Here is a 22850-nt window from a genome sequence, read left to right as displayed (position 1 = left end):
TTGGGTTTCTGTGAGGGTTTGTTTTGTTTTTGTTCTGGTTTTTTTTCCCTATTGGAGGAGCAGTTATAGAGGGAGCTCTGTAAGAAGCTGCTGGAAGCTACCCTGGCTCCAATTTGGATTTGTCTCTGAGGCCAAGCCAATCAGCACCTCTGTAAATGATGTATTTAAGAGGGGTGCAGCTCATGGCCTCCAAAGCCCCAAGCAGTGTGCTCCCAGCACAGGTGGCATGGCCCCAACCTGGCTGGGCCAGTCCATGCCCAGTCCCAGCCTATGAGAGCTGGGAACACTTCAGAACCCAGCAGAAGAAACCTGCAGCAGAGGGAGGAGTGGATTGTGAGGAGAACAACTGTGCAGACACCAAGACCAGTGAAGAAAGGAGGGGAGGAGGTGCGCCAGAGAAGAGGTTCCCCTGCAACCCATGGTGAGAAGGCAAGCTGACCTCCCTGCAACCTGTGGAAATTCAATGGCAGACTGGAGATTCACATGAGAAGGTGACTGAGCCCAAAGAAGGTCGTGAGTCAGTGGGAAGCCTGTGCTGGAGCAGTCTGCAAGCCACAGAAGAGAAGCGCACACTGGAACAGTGATCAGACTTGTGATACAGACACACAGCAGCACTGATTTACTGCCTTGCTATCAGAAAAAGCAGAGTTAAACTGTCTGTCACCTAGCCCTTAGATTTGTAACGTTACAATGTTGAGCACATCACAAATGGCATTTTACAGATGCCATACTGGGGTGGATGCCCCAGAGTTTACACTTGCATACTTCTTCCAACAACCATCTTTTGACAGGTACGCTCACAGAGGTGACTCAGATTTGAATGTAAACACAACACTGCTACAGAGTGGTCTCCACCAGAATACAGGCAGCATGCACAGAAAAGCAAACTGCCAAGGAAACAGCTGAAATGTGCTTTGAAATTCTGAAGGTAACCTTGCTGCTTGGTTAAGCCAGTAACAAACAACAGTATTGCTGAGGCTAGTGTAATAGTACTTTAGAAAAATATCACCCCTAGTTTTCATGCTGACATTCCCATTACAACAGATCTTCAAGGCTGATGTCACATTTTGGACAGCTACAGTTTCAGGTTAAAAATGCAAATGCCACTGTCGAGATGCCAAATGAATCACACAGGACAATGGCATTTCATCTCTTCTTGCATGTAGGTGCTCCATCCTCTTACCTTTTAAAAATCATAATCAAAAGGTTAGAGTTTCAGCTGTGGTTGGATTTGAAGAGCTATTGCAAGCTACGGATGACACCATTTAAAAGGAAAAAAGAAGCACTAGTTCCCATCTGAAATATTTGATGCAGCTGCAGCTTTCATCATTCACAGCTCCTGATTTAGCTCCTTTTGTAAAAATGAAAGTTAAAAGCAGTGCAGCCGTGTGTGTAAATTGGTCACTGTGGCCAGGCAGATTCCCAGCCAGAGCACACACACTCTGGAAGAAAATGACTATGGTCAAAAGCCAGCAGAAAGCATTATTCTCATTCATATTGTGTATAAATGAGAGGCCAGTCTTACTCTTCACGCCCTGCTCCAAGTTTGTATTTTTAGGCTGTGTTATGCTTGACATGGTATTTGCTTTGTATGTTCACTGCACTGCCAACGTACTTCATGTTCATAGACATACATTAAAAACTGCTCCACTGAACTAAGACGTTAATGCAAACAAAATTTTTTTAGCAAAACCCAAATGCCTGGAATTGCACTGTGATCTGCAGCTTACACAGCCTGTCAATGAGGCCAGTAAAGACAATAGTTACCCAAGTACCTCATACCAACGAAAGCCAGAACTTGTACCCACATCAGCCTTGCCTACAGGTTAATGTTTTGGGATGGCTGATTTTAAACCAAATCAGTTCCTGATCCAGTTTGGAGGCTAGCTATATCACAAAGGCGATATGGAGCAGGTGGAGCATCCAGCCATCAGAGGGCAGTTTATTCCAGGTGGAAGCACCCACTGAATGATAGCATCACAGCATCCCACTCAGCTCTGCACAGAAAGGAGACCTGAGTGGTGGCTGCTAATGAAGATGGTGCCAATGGGCTGCTTTCAGGGTGCTTTCTGTGGACAACTCATCTTAAAGCACTTGCAGAGTCAGTGCAAATAGTCAGCACCCACACAGACTCCCGCGCTACCAACACCAAAGAGTCTTCAATGATGTGCGTTTGGCCACAAGAAACGGCACCAGGAACCTAAACCAAAGTAAATGAACACACCAGCCACAAACAGGAGGGGAGCACCACTGCCTCCCACCAAAAAAGTGTCCCCCACGCCAGCTCTAGGAACTGGCCTGGAAGGATGCTATTCCTGTGTTCCCTCTCACACTGCGCAACAGAGACCAGGACAGGACTCTGAAAAACATTTCCATCTGTTGTGCCTGTTGACTCCAAAATGTACCTCTAGTCGTTATGTTTCCAAAGTTACAGACTGCAGATATTTAAAGCTGTGAAATTCTCTACAAAATGATAATATCATTGAGCTAAAAATACTATCTGTTAAATGCATCAACGGTCTAATTTTCAGAAACACTGAGATACTTACTATGCAAGTACTAATATGTAGCTTCCACACCAGCAGAAAAATATTTAGTCTCTACTAACAAAACAGGAAACAAATGAGAAAAACAGAAAGCCATAATCCTGAACAGGTTACAAAAAATGTTAGCTACCTTACCTAGACTTGAATTGCCTTTTGCAATAGTGATAGTCTTCTCACACATGTTTTGGACTGAATTTGGGGTTGTGGAACTTTCCTCCAAAGATACCGGGCATCTCTTTTCCATTAAAAGCGCTTGATCCTAACATAAGGGAAAATAACATCAGTTCAGAATACCAAGATAAAAATACAATTGGACATACTGACCTAAACTCATCTTACTTTATACAAAAGCTAGGTGCATAATTAATAGAGATTCCTTATACAGGCATTGGAAAAGTCAGTCCCTCAAAGATCAAACTGACATATATGAAGTTTCTGTTTTCAGTAACGTAATACAGCAAATCTACCACAAAGTATGCTTTTGATTTTGGGACATTGGTTACACTCTCAAAACTAGTGGGATGAATTCAAGGGCTCTCAGACTTGCTCACCACAGATGTCTGACAATCTGCCAGTGCTAAAGCAACAATTCTAGTAAGAAATTGCAGCCGTTTTAAGAATTTCTTAATAAATCACTGAATGGAATGAAAAAGAAACACACGTCACAGTGACTGATATAAAGAAATATGGTTTGCATGTTGTGACATCACAGGCCATTCTGTGAGCTGAACTTCACAGGCTTACAGGAACACCAAGAGGCAAGTCTTTCACACCTCTCTCCCTTGGCTTCCCAGGCCTGGTTTCCAGCTGTGCACCTCCTCCTTGTGCCCACATCTCTACAGAGGTTAACAGGGAATATGGAAAGTCCCTGGGCTGCCCAGCAGGTACACTGTGGTCCAGCAATGTCTACCACTGTGAAGTATGAGCAGACTTTTATATAACCCTGTATCACCAGTCTCTGGGAGATGACTATCTTGACACCATAAATTATCTTCCTTTATGGATAGGCCTAAATCCATAACTTTTGATGTGAGCTACCACATCTGACAGACATTTATATTCAAAGAAAAATACATGGCTGTTGGCCAGTGTCAATTTCTGTGGGAGATTAATTTAATATGGGGTTTAATATGGCCTTTCTGCAGGTTTTTCTAACTGTTATTAAAAAAAAAATCTTTACTTTTCCAGTGGGATCTAGCTGGGTGGTAGTAGCAAGGCTTGTACTTAGTGCAGTTTCTGCTGCTGCCTGAGATCCAGCCCATGTTGCTGTGTTTTCACTTTCATTTTGGTTGATATCCGAAACAACCACAGTCAGAAGATCCTTTTTAGTAAAATCAGCTGTGGTTTTCAGGCCATTGCCCACTACAGACTTTTGCTCTCTCACGCTCTGATCCAGATCCATGTTGTACAGATTCTTGTCAGATACATAGAAATCAGCTTCATCACTTGAACATTCCTCTCCAACAGACTGTCAAACATAGGAGACAATGAACAATCAACATTCTTTTGTAGTGTAATTTAAAAGAACATTTCATGCGAAAATCTTAAACAGAAACTAATCTCACAGAATTTAAACATATTTATTCTAATATCAATGTCCTCAGTAGATCCCTACAGGCATTTCACTAAAAAATTTACTTGATTGCTCAGACAATTTCTTCTGTTTTAAAATACCAGAAATCAACGAAAATAAAGGTATTGCTGAAGGGCAAATTCTAACTTGGTACTCCTCAATAAATCTCCACTGACTTCAGCAAAGTAATGTCCACTTACACACTGTCAAACTACACATAACTCCAGCAAGTTACTAAAGAATCCAATTGTCTTTCTCAGGTAAAAGAACTTTGCAAGAACAAGGTCTTCACTTTCAAAACACTTAGCAAGCAAACAGCAATTTCAAGCAGTCCAGACAATAAGCATGCACATTAAGCATTTAACGGAGTAGAAATGTATTTAGATAACCCTTCCACACAAACATGGAAAAGTAAAAACTCGGTCAAATCTCAGCAAAAAATGAAATGAGGTTTTGAACTATGACAACAGAATAAACTAATGCACTTACACATGCTTAGCAGTTAGTACTTACTGCAAGTGTACTGATTACAGTTGCAGTACTAGTACTATGTTCTCTACACAAAATTTGTTCAGACTTTCAAGATTCCAAGGTCCTACATTTCAAATAATTTAAGGGATTTCAATAATCACAGCCTTCTTAGAAAAAACAAAAAACAAAACAAAACAAAACTTACAATATTTTCTATCTGAGCTTTCAAAATAAGTAATTTTAAAAACATGTAGGCCATTAGATATTAGAAAGATACATTAAGGACTTAGACAGACATAGAGGCTCTGTATCAATATTAGGATTCTTTCTCTGACATGTAGTAATTGTAATCATAAGAACATCTACCCCCGTCTGTCTTAGTTGTTATCGACTGGTCCTAATAATTCTTCTATTTCTTTTCCAAAAAGTGGGGAAAATATGTTTCCCAGGATTTTGGGATATTCTGCAACATTTTGAATTCAGGCCCTTACAATTAGTTTTTCTCATCTTTCATTAAGTGCATACGTGCTTGCTTTGTTCCCAGGCAATCAACAAAAAGCATTAACCTGTAAATAACTGGTTTAAGCAAAATCTGAGAAGATAATTAAGCAAAGCCTTAATATACCTAATCTGTGTGATGTAATCGACGAAATAATTTCCTACTTACTGCAGAACAGAACACTAGGACTATAATCTATTCTAATAATTTCACTAGTTTTCAAAGAAATGTGACATCAACATTTAAGACTGCTTAGTATCCATTTCTGAATCAGTGAAAACAAGACACAGATTGTACTCAACATTTATTCCAAATGCTATACATACATATCAGTTGCAGCATATGCCCATATTTGTTTCACTTAAAGAAAAGCTCATGTTGTAATTTCTGAAGACAAACAGGATTTCAAGAATTTGTAACTACACCAACATGTGGCCTCATCAGAGCATTTGCATTACTTTGACTTTAAGTAGTTTTTTTCATCATCTATTTTAAAAGTGGTAATGAAGGCATTCAGAACCTGTCAATTGCCCTGCAGTCAAAAATAGTTGAAATACCTCTGCATTCCTCATAGCACCTAATAGCACTTTTTCATTGTTACTGCTTTTCACTTGCTTCAAAAGTCTTCTTTTATGAACAGATTTTCTCACTATGTTTACTTTGTGAACTCACTCAAAACTGCAGAGTATAAAATGTTACCTGATAAGAACTTAATACTCACTTCATAGTGCTGCACAGAGAGGAACACTGGAAAGTCAGGACCACAATCTTTAAACAAGCATGTAAACGAAAGCTATCTTTCAGTCAGTGCTGAAAATAAGACTCTCGAGAGGCTTAGTGTGACATATAATGTAAATTCAGCCTCTATCTCATAAAATGCTTCTCAGCATGCAAAATGCATAATCCATTTAAGTAACAATTGAGTTAAACAATACAATCTGTCCCACCGGCACAGCAGAGATGCGCTTTTCAGTGGATTAGAAGAAACCATTAGATGAATTTAGGTTTCTAATCAGTGCCTTGTAAGGGCTAAATATATTCCAGAAGGGATAAAGGGAGTTATTACAGCTCAGGTGTGGAGGAAAAAGCAACAGCTACTCTGTTCAAGACCACAGACTGCAAACTCTGGAATAAATCCATATCATGTTGCTTTCAAAGATCACTGTCAGGAGAAATTCCTTGGAAGACTCTGGATTAGTGAAATAAATCTATAGATAGCCAAGAAAAAGGAGCATGAAAAACTATGGAGAGAAACAAAACACCAACTCTGATACAAGCAATCAAGCCATCATGGGTATGTGACAGACAAGAAAAAAGATACTGATCTTCATAATACTCTCAAAGAACTTACCTTCACTTACTAACTTTAAATATGAATTATTAGCAATCAGTGGCTTGATATGTACAGATGTATTTTTAGTTACAGTATCGCTATGAACATTTCATTTAAGAACAGTAAATGAATTAGCAAACTAAAAAAACTATGAAGTATAAAAGCAAAGCTTAAGATGAAGACTTACTCTTGCTTTTCATACCTAAAATACTGTAGAATAATGACGTTATTTTGTGTTACCAGCCTTTACTATGTTCTGAAGTAGTAACAATTAAACTTTTGTAGCAGACTGCTCACCACAGCTTTGACACCAGAAGCATCTCGCCATACTTCATCTGCCTATACAAAACACAAAACCAGGCTTTCAACCTTCTAGCTGCCTCTCTCTTCAACACAGACTTCTGAAACACCAGCACTACCCTAAACAAAACTGCACTTTGGTAACAAATACTGTAGTTTGAACCAGGATTACATAAATCATTTGTATATAATAATACAGCCTTTTCACACATGTTAAAAGTTTGTTATCAATAAAACCATCCTCCTTTTTACCTTGCGCATTGTCGATGGAATAGAGAAGGTATAGTTCAGCTCACCGCTACAGGCACTGTCATGCAGAGATACCACTGAAGCCTGGAAGACGTCACCCGCTAGAGAATACTCCGATTCAAATGTGGACTCATCCCCTAGGTCTGCCTCGCCGGAGTCCACCTAACAACAAAAGCAATTCAATCAGCCAGGCTGTTACCTTCACTACACATAAGCCCCAAACACATGCACCTCAGCTGCAACACTCTGACTGATACGTTCCTTCTTTTCTTTTTCCCTCCACATTTAACATTGAAGTTATATTCGCACAGCACAGCAGGAAGAATTTCTGGTTCCAGTTACAATTCGTGTTACTACAGCTTCAGAGGTTGCAAAGAATATCTGAAATAGAGTCTCAAACTGGAATGACTTGCAAGGCTGAGGCACGCTGATGTCTGTTAATAGAAGCATGAGGTGTTGAGAGAATTCTGCTGTACTCCCTAGCATCAAAATTTTTATTTGTTCAGGGATTTTTTTTTCCCTTTCTAATTTTCTTTTACAAGAATTAGCACTGAAGAAATAATGAGCTTCTCTTTGTGCCACCTGTCAGGGGTGTTCCTTCCATTCAATCTCATAGGTAAGGTTGTTTTAATTTAAAAGGGTACAAAAACCAATCATCTTGAAACTTTCCAATCCTTTCCAATACATCTATAAGAAACACTTATGACACTATTTTTTTATTATTTCCAAAATAGCAATTATGAACATGATTAATATGGACAATTCTCCTGTCTTACATGAGAAATAAAATTTTAGAAAAGAGTTACAGACATGGACGTGGGCAGTATTTTTTTTTCTCAAATGAAATATATTTTTTTCAAGACTCACATTCTTTCAAATATTAGAAAAAAAATAAGTCCTATTAGACTTAATTTATGGTGCTTCACATACTATACCTTGATTATAATTTCATCTCCCCTGGTAGAGCTCAAGAAAGAAGTGTATTCTGACAAAAATGATCAGTGTGTTCAAAGTCATGATCATACTCTAAACTTGATGAAACAGCCAAGTGTACCCATCTGCAGAGACGGGATCTAGATGTCATTTTCAGCTTCTGTGGTTAATCATACCGTGAATTCATTATGTCAGATTCGCAACAGCGATAGTAACAATATGCAGTGATTCAACATACTGATCCCTCTTTGGAGTACAAATGATCCATTTTTTTATTGACTCAACCTTAAAGACTTAACAGCTAATTCAAACTGCTTCTTTGGTGTAACTTACTCCAAGCCCATTTTCTGGAAAACACAGAGTAAAGTTACCAAAGCTATGCCCTAAAAACAAAGATTGTGAAAAACGGGGACAGACTTGTAGAATCTGAGTGTAGATTTATCTATGAAAAACAGTATCTCATGAGTGCACTCTGCAAACTCATCTTCAACTGGATGATTGCACATTCTATTTCATATTTTGCACATTTAATTAGACAGCTGACAGAGTCAACAATTTAATCAAATTATTATGTGCCATGTTTTTTCATTATCCTTTCACAATTTTAATTTTTTGTATGAATCACAGATAAAAGTAAAATTTTTAAATACTTAAGTTTTAATATGACCTTTTCAAGATATCTTTAATGAAAAGATATTTACAATCTGTAACCTGGCTTCTTCATACTTCTTCTCAATGAACAGAATAAGGCAAATCCTATACAAGGAAATAAACTGCAGAAGAAAACACAAGTAGTCTTGTTTAAGTGCAAGTTAATAAAACCAGCTTGTCTTTTGCAAATGTGGAAAAAATAGCAAATGTACTGGAATCAGTAATACAGAGATTCTTGCCTTTGAAGAATACATTTCAGCTTTTTGTTTGGTTTTGATTTTTTCCGAATGAATTAAGCTCTGATGTTTAGTAGAAATGGCTTCCCTAGTCATGTCCCCAGAATATGAGGATCAAATAATTTCAGTATCAGGCCTTGATCAGTACAAATAACCTTGAGAAGGTACACTTGGAATATATTAATATTCTGGTTTTTGTGGGGTTTTTGGGGTTTTTTTGTTAAGTTTTTTATCTGGGTTCTACTGGTAACTTCTGGGTTATGTAAGACACTGAATGCTCAGGTAAGGCACATTGTACAAATGAACACCTTTTGACCTTGCAAATCTCATAATCACTGATTGATGCTGAAGACTAAAGAATTCTATCAGGAGGAAGCACTGGCAGCTTTTGAAGACAGAGAGCAATCCTTTTAAGGCTGGTTTACATGCAAAAAGAGAGTTAAAAAAAATTTCAAATGCAGAGAAGTGATTTATTATGATATAAAGGCAAAGAGATCTGTTTACAAAACAAGCACATGAACATTTCTCTACACAAGGTAAGATTTTCAAAGAGATACTCTGTGCATGCAAGGAGAAGTGCGTAGCCACACACTTCTGAAATCTCAGCAAAATAATTCCTGTTTATCCAGCAACTAACATATCACAGGCCAAATTCACAGATCATGCAAACAGCCAAACTCTCTAGATGCCAGTTTCTACCATGTGGTGATCCATCGCAACTATGGTGGATGAGTAATGTGGTGACAGTAAACATGAGAAAATAAGCACAAACACTGACAAAGCAACTCCTTTCATTACAAAATGCAGACCTAAGAAATCTGTGTTAAGTTAGGCGACCAGCCAGAGCCAGCTCAGCATGAAAGAGAGCTGTATCAGCTGGCCCCTCCTCCTCAAGTGACTGGGCAATGTAGAAAAAGCACTCTTCCTTAGCAGAGACATAGCCCTCCTCTAGTGAAAGCTACAGAAAGAATGAAGCTCTGGGTTGGATGAGTGGCCAGGACACAGGGCATGCAGACTGTGTTATGTGTGACGGTTATAATACAGCAGAGCTTTCATTTCACTCACAGTCACAGTGTTGGGTAGGTAGAGACAATTTTTTTTTCAAATTTACCTGATGCTTCACATTTCTTTTTACATCCCTAAGTAACGAATAAAGCCTATCCAGCTATACCACAGAGCTCACAGCTTAGTCTAAACCAATTCACAATTTCTGCTCTTATTAAACATATACTAAAACTGCCATCAGAGACTTTAAAACCTTGCTAGATGCAGAAGTAATCTTGTTAGAAGGCAGGAACACTGTCTGTGTTTTAAGGCTGTATCTGCTGGGTTGAACAGCCTCAAGAGGACAAAACATAAACAAGTAGCTTTTCCCAACACAATTTAATGCTAGGTGCATTCATCCAGTACTGCAAAGAAGCCCATCACTATTCATGGTGTTTAATTAATTGGCAAGCAAAATATGTGAAATACTAAAGTGCAAATGCTCAATGTTTGCAAAATTCTGGGAAGAGAAAGAAAACTCCTATGCATTTTCTCTCAATCTAAAGTGACATCTTCCTAAGTATGAAACTGTTGATTTGCAAGACATTTTATTGTGTAACATAGAGTCTCCACTACAAAAAACAAATTTGACAGTGCAAGTTGAAAAACTAACCTGTTACTATGAAAAGTTTCTAGTAACTTAAATATCAGCGATCCCCTCCCACCCTTTCCACAAAGATCCACTAAGAATGAAAAATTATCTGCATCCAAAAGGATTACAAGATTATCATTTCATGAAAAGCAAAAATGAAACCTAAAGACTGCACCTGGGCTTACAAATATAGTGAAAGGTGTCTTCTTTGTATATATAAAGAGATGCCGTTCTACTGATTTGACTAGGGACATCAGTCCACTAGCATCCTTACTGACAAGCTATCTTGGTAACCCTAAGTCTTCTTCAACCTCATTCTAATTGTTACAGTCTAAAACCAAGCCTGAGATTATATTAAGATAGCCAGTTTGAGGTATACGAACTGAAGACTACTCACCAATCTTTAAACATAAAGCCTGCAGTCTAAATACAAAGACTGCATATGTACTATAACTTGGAAAACAAACGAATAGGCAAATTCGAGGCAAACCACAAAAAACTGACTATGCCACCATCTCACGCATTCAGACTTGTAAAGTGTACAAAATTATGCCTGGCAACTTGCAGCCCTGAAAGACTGCGCTGGTTGCAAGATGCTTTGCTGTTTTCTCAGCTGCAAGAGACATGTGCTAGGTCCTGCAACCGCTACCCCAGTCATACACTACAAAGTCCATGCCTACATGCAAGAAGATATGAGAATCAGTCAAAGACAGTTCCTGGATGCTTTGAATCACCCAACTTTACCCCAGAGCATAGAAAGACTACGCAGAAGTCAGGATCATCGTGTACCAGCTTAAATAACATGAAATGTACCCATCGAAATCCCAAAACCTTACAGGCAGTGGTTTGGCAACTCCTATTTTAACTGTTCCTGCTGGGGCTCCTTTCAGTGCTTGTACTGCTTCCTCCAGGCTGCCATTTTCCAAGTTGATATCATTGACAAACATAAGCCGATCTCCAGGAAGAAGTCTGCCATCTTGCTCGGCCACACCCCCAGGAACTAATGAGCGAATCACAATTACAGTGTTTGTTGGATCAACAGGATCCTAATTAAATAAAAGGAAGAAAAACATTTCATTACTTTTTTATGTCTTGAGAGGCTAATTTTTATGCAGATGGGTTACTAAAAATTTGAAGCTCTGCTGCAGATGAACCCTCAGCAGGAGCATAACCTCTCGTCCACACTGTCCACATGTTTAGACCTCCACCCATTTTTTCTCTAGCATAAAATATTGCTAAATTGCAGTGTGCTGTTTGTACTGTAATGAGTAATTACACACCAGAAATTCAAATACTTCCTGCTGCAATGACAGTGTTGCAGACTTCATCCTCCTTCACTCAGTGGTCTAGGAATACAGCTGGGCAGGGCAGCCTGGGGCTAAGTTAACACATGCACACTGGCAGAATAAAGGGCTTATTTTCAATAACTCTCTTATACTTTATGGCAGCATGTCTTGCTTATCTGAGAAGGCACTTTTTAAGAGGCAAGTCCTTGTGCATGCCTAATTAAATACTTTATGGGAGACAGCAACATACCAATGCAGCATTCTAATCAACAAGACACAACAAAGTGGTATTTGCTTTTAAAAAAGAAAACTGCTTTGAAGTCCCCATCCTTCAACACACTGATTTTTATAAAAATGCTAGAATCAAATACTAAGAACAGAAACATATGATACTGTTTTAACTATTATCACATGTGCACACCTGTGCATGATTTTCATAGAATTACATTCACAAGGAACAGCATTACATGTTAATACTTCCAACACACAGTAATCCACTTGAGTGCATGTACTGAAGAAAAATAGAAACATCATAATGTACCAGCTTTACCGATAGAAAAAGGAAGAGAAAAGCAAACATCTACAAACTGGTATGTAACAGTAACAAGTTTCCATACCAAGATGCACATCTGAAAGGAGGCACACCATAAAGGCAGCACTCAAAATCACAGGACTTGGAGACTGATGGAAGATACTGTGAGAGAGCCATTGAAGGAGGGCAGGAGGGAGAGAGGGAGGGAAAGACACCAAAAAGACACTTAATATTTCATGGGAATTAATGTGATAAGAAAAATGCCATGGGGCAATAAAACACTTCACTAGTGTCAATATAACTAGCGATTCTGGATATAGTGCTTAAGCTTGAACATTGACATCTTCCTCACTATTTTAACAAGTATTTACACTGTCACTTTAGATGACACTGCATGATACATCTTTTTAAAAATAATCTCTCTAGTGTATTTGATAGTCTTCACTGAGATAAGAAATTACACAGACTTTCCTACAGGCCTGTCATTGTATACATCATGAGGAAAGTATTAGTATGAACATAACTGTCCTTTAGTCACTGTTCATTGAAAATAAATTCAAAATTTGATGGAAACAGAAGATTACAAAGATAAATCTCACTGTAAAATTATTGTTTACAGTCTTAGATTAAAGCAGAAACTTCAGTGACAAAATAAAATGTTTGAACCACATGTCAAAGGAGAGAACATAGGACAAATCATAAATATTATAACATCAGAAAAATGAAAGTTTTAGAAAGCTGACTATAGCTGTTGGATATAAATGTCCTGATTTTGCTGGGATAGAGTTATTTTCCTCACAGCAGGGAGCGATATGTTTCTTTGGGTTTCTGCTGTGACTGATAAGACAACATGCTAGGTGAGCAGATCAAATATTATCCACTATGACAAGTGGGAACAGGAGGAACACTTCTTCTGGGATCCTGACCAAGCACAGGCAGGAGACAGGCACTGAGCTGTTCATGAGGACACACCAAGAATCACAGCTTGAGATACCCAGGAATTCTGAAGTCAAACACAAAATGAATGGGGGTGTCTAGGCACGTCCCAGATAGACAGCAGCTAAGCAAGAGATTTCAGAATTGCAGTTCTGGATTTTAGTAAATCCTGCATTAAGCACCTAAGTCCTTTATTGGATCTTGCCCTAAGTACCTCACTGCAGGTGCAAAATACATGACTAAATGCCTGAATATTCTGACTACATCATTCATTGCCCCTGAGGCACTAGCACATGAGCTTTCTGAAGACTCTAGTATATTATGGATTATCTCTTTTTCTGGACCAGCATTACAATTATTATTAGAACCTGCAGTCTTAATACAGTAAGAGGAATACTTACTCCTCTGTAGCTAGTGGGATGCCTACCAGTACTGACATCCATTTAGCTTTACTGTATTGCTTGGTTTCCACTGCTATTTACCCTTAAAATAAGCATTTAGATCATAATGTAAGATCCAAACAACACAAAGTAATTTGTCCTCTACTGAAGTGCAGAACTTACCTGGTAGTCCAATATGCTAAATCCAAGTCCTAAACTCCCTTTCTCCAGCTCAATGTGCTGTACTTCTGTTTCCCACATCGCTAAAGATGAGCTTTGCACTTCTTCCATACTCTGATGTTCATCAGTCATTTCCAAAGCTGTTCCCTCTGTGTCCGAGGAGCCAATGAATCCAAGTTTTATGTGAGCCTGACCAAAACAGTGAATGTTCACCAATAGAATGTAAATGTGTGTGAATCTGCAGAGACAAAACTTTGCTTACTAAGGAGATAAAAACTAAGTGATGTTTCTCTAAAAACAAGGAAAGTGAAAGCAATCAGCAGAGTTAACAAATAACTGATAAACCTAGCACAGAATTCACATATCCAGGAAACAAAATAGCTATGCTGTAAGTATATGAAAATACTCACTAGAAAAAATATTTACAAAATGGAATTTCTGTCAAACTAAAAACCTCAGAAAACTTCATTAGTACATGTATTCAAATATACAAGAAATATGTGTTATTAAATGGTATGTCGAAGAATATGCCTTGATCTAAACATAGTAGCACTGACAGGAGTCAGACCATTTAGAAAAAGAAAACAGATACACACATATATACACATGCATGTATGTTTTTCTCTTCTCCTGGTTTCATAGAAAAGCTCAGCAACAATAAGCTGAGCTTGGTGCCTTGCCTAGAACTCAGAATTAACTGTATGTCTTTCCATATAAATGCTATTGCTCTGTATACTGTATACACCATTCCTACATATTTAGTACATCAGGCTGCCCAGAGCTTTTCATTTATGAGTGACAGAAGTGTGTCTGCCAGTGAACACACACACAGTTCTGCACAACACAAACCCAGAAAGCAAAGTTCAAAACTAGATGCAGATTCTAAAGAACACACAGTTCAGTTTGCCATACCCCACAGCCCACCTGCAGAACAGAAGGTAAGTACTTGGGTAGATAAACCTGCATCCCAGAACATTTCTGCCCATGTCCCACCAGGACTGACATCCTCTGGTTGGCCTAAAGTATAGTCGATGAACATAACTTGCCTTTTTCTATTTATCTGGTTCCAAGTCCGAAAATATTAAAACATATCTCTCTTCTTGTACAAGAACTTTAAATGTTTTTTCTCAAGGAAACGACCGTCTTCTCATGATTTTTTAAAAGACAAGATACCTTTTCTGTGAGCTGAATCTCAGATAGACTTAGACTCTCCAGTTCTTCTGGGTGAGTGATGGGGGGAGCTACTGGACGGCAGCACACCATTGTCACCTTAATAGGCAGCTCTTTCAGGATATTGACGACATCCTTGTGGTTTTCTCCAAGCAAAGAGATCTCATTCACCTCAATAAAAGAAGAATACATAGTGTTTAGAATGAACAAAAATCGGTGAAAAAATCACCAACCCATTAATCACCTGAATTAAAAAAAACAAAACTAAAACAAATCCAAACATGCTTATGGACACTGTCAACCCTTAATTTCCACTTAATTTGGTGCTCAGAATCAGCACCAAGGTGAGTCTTGAGCTGAACAGTCTCATAAACTGCATGATGACTCTCAACAAACACCACATATTCTGTCACTTCGTATTTCTTGTATTCTTGGAAAGTAAACTGACATCTTAATTCTAAGAAAATAACCCTCACTCTGTAGCGATATTCCAATCAAATCTTAATGCTTTTGCTAGGTATTCTTTTCTGGTGACCTTGAACCATATCTGAAAAATCAGCTATCAGCTGAGAAATGCATGTAAGTCTATGCATTCCCATAAAAATGCGTAAGTACATATGAAGTAACTGCTCAAGCACTTCTCATTATGGCTGGTATGCAGTTGGATATGCTACATTTCCAAAGTCATAACCTGTGAAAAGCAAGCAACTGCTCAAAAATGTCACTGAATGCAGACTAAGATGAAATAGTATTTTTCTCTTACTTCCAGCAGCTCATCTCCACTGAACAGCTTGCCACTTCGTCCAACTGGCCCCTCCGGTAAGATAGATCTGATGAAATGATGTCCCACTGTAGCTTCAAGGCTTATCCCTAACCCACTGCTTTCACTAAATTTGTTAACTACAGCCACCTAAAACAGGATTAAGAAATAATTACTTTTAATGTATTTATGGCTGTACTTGTTATGTTCTGTTTCAGTTTACACAGAATGAGGTCAATATTCCAGCAGTGAGAAAACAGAAATATTGTCATGTATAATGCAGACTTTTCAGCTGCGAAAGCATCCTAAGTTACTAGCTTTGGTTTTTCAACAACACTGAGGGAAATAATAACTGCAGTTTAACAGAAAGAATCCAACTTCAATTTCCCAATAAGATGAAAGGTATTCATAGGGAAAATCAAATACCAGATAAAAACTAAAATCTGCAGACCATGTTTACTGAGTTACACAATCACAAAACAGCACAGTGTCTGCAGTAACATGACTATGGTGCCCCATGCACGTGGACAGCAAGTTATCATCACAGGCCTACTCTTTTACCTATCTTTGTGTGGTACTTCAGACTTTTACGCAAGAACAAGAAGAAAAGCTCCTTAAGCACAGAAACTGAAACACAGCTCAATCCAATACGATCTATGCCAGGTGGGGAAGTGGCTCTGCATTGCACTTGTGTAAAAATGTGAAAAATGCTTGGATTAGGAGACAGGTAAAAACTGAAACTTTGATCCCATACCACTTCAGCATAAACAAGAGGGAACTGTATATGACAACAATATATTTAATAATACATGCTCTTGCAGAGACTACAGCTCTGGCATATAATTTTGAAATAAAGTCCTAAACTCAGATACTGCTTTTCAAATGTATCTACAGTAAATGTCCTGTGCATTATTTAGATAATTACATCAAACAATCTTTTCAGTATGCAGAATGGGTAGGATGTTTCAAATATTAGCTTCAAGTTCTGGCTAATGAAGGGAGCTTAGAAGTTTACCTTAAATATTACTTTTTCCTCTAATACATATTTATCCTTTTGAAGCTAGGAAATCTGTGGAACAATACTCACAGGCACAGTAATCTAAGAAGCCTGTGATTATTTTGCTAAAATCAATACAGAAAAATATTTATCTACATTAAAATTTTATAAACAAAATAACCTCAACAGATTAAGGAGCATATATATGATATTTATAAATAAAGGAACAAATTCAATACAAGCATTTGTGTCTGTATGTTAGCAATGTAATAGGTGGACAGATCAAAAGGCATTTAGAAATAGAAATCAAAGTTTACCTACCACTATTTCACAATTCGAACCCATAATCCTTTGCCACTTTGCCTTCGTAGCTGCTTCTTCTGTGGTAGTTAGCTGGAAATCTAAAAGTTATGTCTGAGATTACTGTCACAAAAAGTAAAATGTCCTGTCTGTTCCTGTAACTGATAGAAGTATATTGACCTTGCAAAACTACACAATCAGGCCCATGACACCAGTAGTCTCATAAATATGACTAAAAACTTGACATGTTTTGTCTCACCAACATGGGTTTATCAGAGGGAAAACTTGCAAAATGATATTAGACACCACTCCTCCATAACTGTGGATTTTCAAAGACACAAAATTCAATGAAAAAGTTTTATGTGAATGGCTGAGAAGAATGAACACAAATTTAAACTAGACTCAGTGTTGAGTAAATTTAATGCAATTTTACAATATAATGGACACAAAGCAAATTAAAAAGTTAAATGCATGCCCTGGGAATTAGTTAAACCAGACTGCATATAGGCTAATCAGACTGATTCAGGAGGATGGCCAAAATACCTATATATGTGATACCCCAGAAGGCAGCGATAGAACTGAAGCCCTAGCTTTTTTTTTTTTTGCCTTTTTTTTTTTTTTGTGTTCACAGGCACATACAATGAGAAATAATCTAATAGCTGAAGAGACATCAGATTGGAAGGGAAGGAGGGGACAAAAGCAACGATTCTGTGAAAAATACAATGACAGACTAGGCAGGAAACTGCAGCAACTCTTAACTTGATTGAAAGTTTATCTGCAGGCTGAAAAAGCAGAAAAATGCTTTCTGCTCATTTTCCCTTCACTCACACTGTTCATAGATTCTAGGGCATGAAACAATAAAAAGCAGTATTTAGTTAAAAGTCAGCAAACACAGCAGATTTAACAGGAGCCTACATATCCAAGGTCCATGGTACAGTATCAAAATAAATTCTTCAGATCTGAATGCTCATCATAGATGAAGACTAGAATCTTCATTACAAGATTAAGTTCCCAACTCCCACTGACCTTCAGTAAGAATTTAGCGACTCTGTTGCTGTTTAAAGATAGGCTGGCCACTAATTGATGGACAGACACTCTCTATTAACCTCTCTCCCAGGGACAGACTAACAGAAATTCTTTTCAATCTAGTCACTGCTCAGAAACATTACTAAAAATGAGGTCAGGTGTTGTGTGGCCTTCCAACGCGACAATACTTTCCCCAGAGCAGAGACCCTGCAAGTATCTGAAGGAAAGGTGTTAAAAACAAATTCCTCAGCTATTCAGGATAATGGAAAGCATGAGTTATGAAAAGATAGATATTACAGAACTCAAAGGTGCTGCTTTTCAGTTCTCCTCTACTTCCGGAAGCAGGAAAATGCTACAAAACACATCAAGTGCTGACTCAATCTGGAAAACATATAATCACATAGGACTTCTGAAATGCAGCACAATGCCCTAACATCTCAAGAAGGAAAGGAAAATACCCGTTAGAAACTAAGAATTTCCACAGACAGTATGGGAAACATCAGAGTGTGTCAATGCATTAGAATTGACCAAATTTCAAACACTGTCAGAGAACAGAAATTGAACAGAAGGCAAGCACAGGAATTTGTGAAAAGGAAGTATCAAAAAAGGCAGAAGTCTTAGAACTGCAGTTGGGCAGCTAGAAAGCTGGTGGAGAACGAGAAGGAAAAAAGTTTAATACATAACTGAAGAGAGTAGAAATAAAAAAACAGACTAAAAAGAGGGCTGAACATGTAGCAAAAAGCATACTGCTTCATGTGACATCTTTGACACAAAATTATTTTCAGAGACATACAGTACTCAATGATTCTGCAGCCCTCAACAGTACTTTCCAGCCATGCTTCAGCCACACAGCACACAGGAGATAAAAACACCTGATCTCTGTGTAACCACACCCAAGTGCATTTTCACAGAATAAAGCACTATTAAACACTGCAAACCTGTTTCTTGTTGTTTCATGTCCTCTCCAATATTCACCATGCTGACACTGCATGGCAGGGATGGTAATGCCTGTTCTGTTTCATAGTTACCTGGAAAAAAGAAGCAGCAGCCTTTTCAGCTATTTTATGTGTTGTAATATTCATCAAGTTCACAGACTCTCACTTCCACTGGACTTCAGAGGATCTGTATTTGGCAAATGGAATCTGGCATAAGAGGCCGAAAAGAAATGCCATGTTTCAAAGACATTTCGTCTTCTGTTAATGTTTTGCCTTCTCCAGTGAATTTTTCAGGAAAAAAAAAAAAGAACAACTAACAGTAGCTGCATCCCTATGATTGAATGAAAAGTTACTAGAAAAACATATAAATCTTAACATTCTTTAGCAACCTTGTATTACCTTTTTTTCCCCCTTTCTCTACTTTCCTTTGTGCAACTCAGGAAGCTGACACTGAAAAACAAAAATGCTGCAGACTTGGAGACCTGTATACTTGACAGGCTTTTCATTTGCAGAAAGTCTCTCCTACCACAGAGTTGTTAGGTATGTTGCTGGGTATCACCTATCTTGAACACCTCTAGGCTGGAGAAACAGCACTTTCTGAGCATTTCCTCCATAATTTTTGCTAAAAATAGGAATGAGAGGATGCCATACAGATAACATACTACTGGGTCTTTCAAAATCTTGTGTAAGGTGGGGATTGTGCCTCAATCATTGAATTTTAATATACTCCTGCTTACATTAACCTAAAACACAAGTAGCTGAAAAAAATGTTTGTGTATCCAGCCTCTGTGTAGACACTTTGTTCAAACACACTGACTTCCAAGATGTGGCACATAAACTTCAAGATGTGCACAATGAAAGACTGAGCTTCATTAATCTTATCCCATCAGTAGCAAAATTAATATTGGTCATTGGCTTCTGAACTTCGTACACAAATATAGTTAATGCCCCATCAGCGTATTAATAACCTCTAGATATAGGCCACTCCTCTCCTGCCTTGAGCTTGTGACATGGACACACAAAAGCGAAAGGAATTGAATTGAATTCATTGTGGAGGGTATCTCTTTGCTTGCTCTTGAATGCAGCTCTCATTCCTGAGCACAAATAAAACATTCACTGCCTTCTTACCATCTGAAGATTTTCAGGATCAAAGTCTTGAAGCAATTCAGGCAGAAGTGCAATACAGCACAGAGCTTTCAATACTCACTTCGAAAATGTAGGAAATAAGAACACAGTGTCTAAAAGACTAATCAAACCACAGAGGACCAAATTCTCCCCTCACATACAGCAAGCAGCTCTGTCACCAGTAATAGCCACTCAGAATGAATCTGGCCCATTTTTTTCAGGTTTGCAATTGATAAGAAAAATGTTTCAAGTCAACTTTAAAGCAAAGCCAGTTTTAATTACCTTTGGCTGTGCTACTATCCATTGTTTGGAACAGTAAGTCCTTTTCAACAGCAGCAGTGAAGTCTTCCTGGGGCTGAATATGATTTTCCTGCTTAAGCCCTCTTCTGATCAAAGTGAGTCGAACTGTTTGTCCCGTGTGCCGCAAAACGTCCACTGCTTGCTGGTTGGTAAAACCTTGAAGATTTGTTCCATCCACCTGCAGGATTAAGCACCTTATCAGCCCACAAGACACCACCACAAAAAGATGCCCAGGAATAAAATAATATGCTGAGCTCTCAGCATTTGTTAGCCTAAGCACAAAGCAAGCAGAGAGACAAAAACAAAAACGTGGATGATTTAATGACACTGGATACACTAAGCAGTTTCACTGAAGTACCACACAGCCAGGTAACAACCAGTATCACAGCAAAGTGGAGAGAAGTGCTTTGGGTGCCCACCACAGCAGGCACATGCAGATGCAAGGTGCGAGAGGACACAGCATGTACTGTGCAAAGTATGCTCTGGAGCCTGCCTGCTCAACTGCTCCAGCCATCCCCACCTCCAAGAAAATGCTGGGTAAATAAATCAACATAGACACAGCTAGGAGAGCTGAGATGGGGAAGGTGAGGAGAGGCCCATCTGTCCACCGTGGTAAGAAACACTACAGAGCACAACTGTTCTAAGGCCAAGTAACCTCAGACACCTCAGTGAAGCCTACTACTAAACACCACTGAAGTTCAATTTTCCAGTCAAGTACAGTCCAGACAGACAGATGTTATCTCTGGTCCATAATTTTAATATTTTAAAGAACAAGACTTTGGCCTCTTCTGTTTGAAGTTATCCCATTATCTCATTAATTTGCTTGTTTGTTTGCTTTTCCTGAAACTCAAGATTCTGGTATAGCTTAATTTCATCCCATTGTCCCTGGTACATGTTATTTTTATACTCTTTCTCCCTGCAAACTCCGTATTATCCTATTCTTTCTCTGTCTCATACCACAGCACCTTTAATTTCTGAAGTATTTCTAACAATACTATACTCCCTGACTCTTGCAGTTGTTTCAGTCTATCTATACAACACACATATTCCATAATTTTAATTGCTGCTGCATGAAGGATGGCTCCCCCAGGTCTCTTAATAATTTTGTTGCCCTTCTCTGAACTTCTTCCAACTCTGGTGCTCTTCTAAATAGGAAGTAGTTAAAAATGAGCTGAAGTTATTTATTTTTTTCTTCACACTTAAGCAAACCAAATTTAAAAATGTTCATTATTCTTTTGTCTGATGTTACTCAAATCTTTTGAACTCGCAGTAGAAGAAGTCAAACTCTAGAATAATTCATTTCAGCCATTTGTAGACAGCATTTAAATCATTATAAAAACCATATATGCTCTTATATACAAACATGCAGGCACATTTATACTTGAAGAGAGACCACAACTTGTTCTTAGTGCTGCCTGCCCACAAATGCTAGGCCAGAATTATGACAGCCACAAAATCTCAGTTCCTGCATTTATCACTTGATTTTCATCACGCAACTAATATTTTATAGACAAAAATATTTTCTTCTTTCTCTGAGCATCTAAAACGTTAATGACATACTCTTAAAAATAATTTTGATAACAGCTGCTTAATTTGAATCAAACCTTGAAATCTTGCCTTTACTAAGCAGTTCAAAGCTCCTACTCTAAGATACACGCATACAGCACAGATTTCCTTAAGAAACACAAGTTACACAAAGGTAGCATAATCAGAAAGATAATGTGATTGACCACTCAGTCAAAACAAGGATTTATCATCTCAATACCAATCCTAAATGGTTTCAACAAGTATTATATAAGAATTGATTTACAATTTAAAAAGCAGAGTTTTGCAAACAAGTGTTTCACTTTCTGTGTTTACTTACAACTATAATTTGATCCCCTACATGGATTCTGCCATCATGTTCAACAGCACTACCTTTTGTAATGCTTTTCACAAAGATACCAGAGGGTTCTGAGATGAAAAAAACAGAGAAAAATAAATTAACTAATTTATTAGGAAACCGTTTAAATAACGCAACAATTTCCAAATAATGCCATCAGCCAAAGGGAGAAACAGAGAGAAAATATAATTTCCAGGGAAGATAAGGAAAGAATCATCCAGACAGTATATGCTTTAAGTAAAACGTATATATTATTATTTTTCTAAAGGATAAGCCTGATGAATGTCAGTTTCCATTGGACCAGATTTCATTCAGAATCTTTCTAGGTTGACCAAAAAGTAGCTGTGGGGTTTTCTTCTGGGTAAATGAAAGGCAAATTTTTAATGGGAAACAAAAACTGCAAGGTGGCTAGTGCCTCACGTTTCCATTATATATATTGGGTTGGCCAAAAAGTAACTGTGAATTTCTCATGGCAAACAAAAACTGCATTAAAAAACATATTGTCCATTTTGTTCAACTACATTTTGCCATCTTTCAGGCAACTTCATGATTCTGCACTCAAAAAAGTTCTGCACTTTTCTGCCAAAAAACAGTTCCAAGAACAATCTGATATC

General features: G+C 38.1%; 1 protein-coding gene across 1 annotated transcript in view; it reads right to left on the bottom strand.

The window, feature by feature from the left end:
- LOC104543611 (multiple PDZ domain protein-like) overlaps positions 1–22340 on the bottom strand; it is a gene marked incomplete at both ends in the record, with an annotated part of 46072 nt that extends 23732 nt beyond the window's left edge. Inside the window, 12 exons of the mRNA XM_010188265.1 lie at positions 2682–2805; positions 3727–4014; positions 6975–7133; positions 9633–9749; positions 11264–11473; positions 13745–13930; positions 14915–15082; positions 15675–15821; positions 16990–17069; positions 18933–19022; positions 20337–20532; positions 22219–22340. Of these exons, the coding sequence (XP_010186567.1) occupies positions 2682–2805; positions 3727–4014; positions 6975–7133; positions 9633–9749; positions 11264–11473; positions 13745–13930; positions 14915–15082; positions 15675–15821; positions 16990–17069; positions 18933–19022; positions 20337–20532; positions 22219–22340 (1887 nt within the window). The remainder of the gene's footprint in view (positions 1–2681; positions 2806–3726; positions 4015–6974; positions 7134–9632; positions 9750–11263; positions 11474–13744; positions 13931–14914; positions 15083–15674; positions 15822–16989; positions 17070–18932; positions 19023–20336; positions 20533–22218) is intronic.
- Between the last annotated feature and the right edge of the window lie 510 nt (positions 22341–22850).

This window comes from Mesitornis unicolor, unplaced genomic scaffold, assembly GCF_000695765.1.
Source record: "Mesitornis unicolor isolate BGI_N332 unplaced genomic scaffold, ASM69576v1 scaffold14327, whole genome shotgun sequence".
Lineage (NCBI taxonomy): Eukaryota > Metazoa > Chordata > Aves > Mesitornithiformes > Mesitornithidae > Mesitornis > Mesitornis unicolor.
This window is presented reverse-complemented; position numbering and strand designations above follow the sequence as displayed.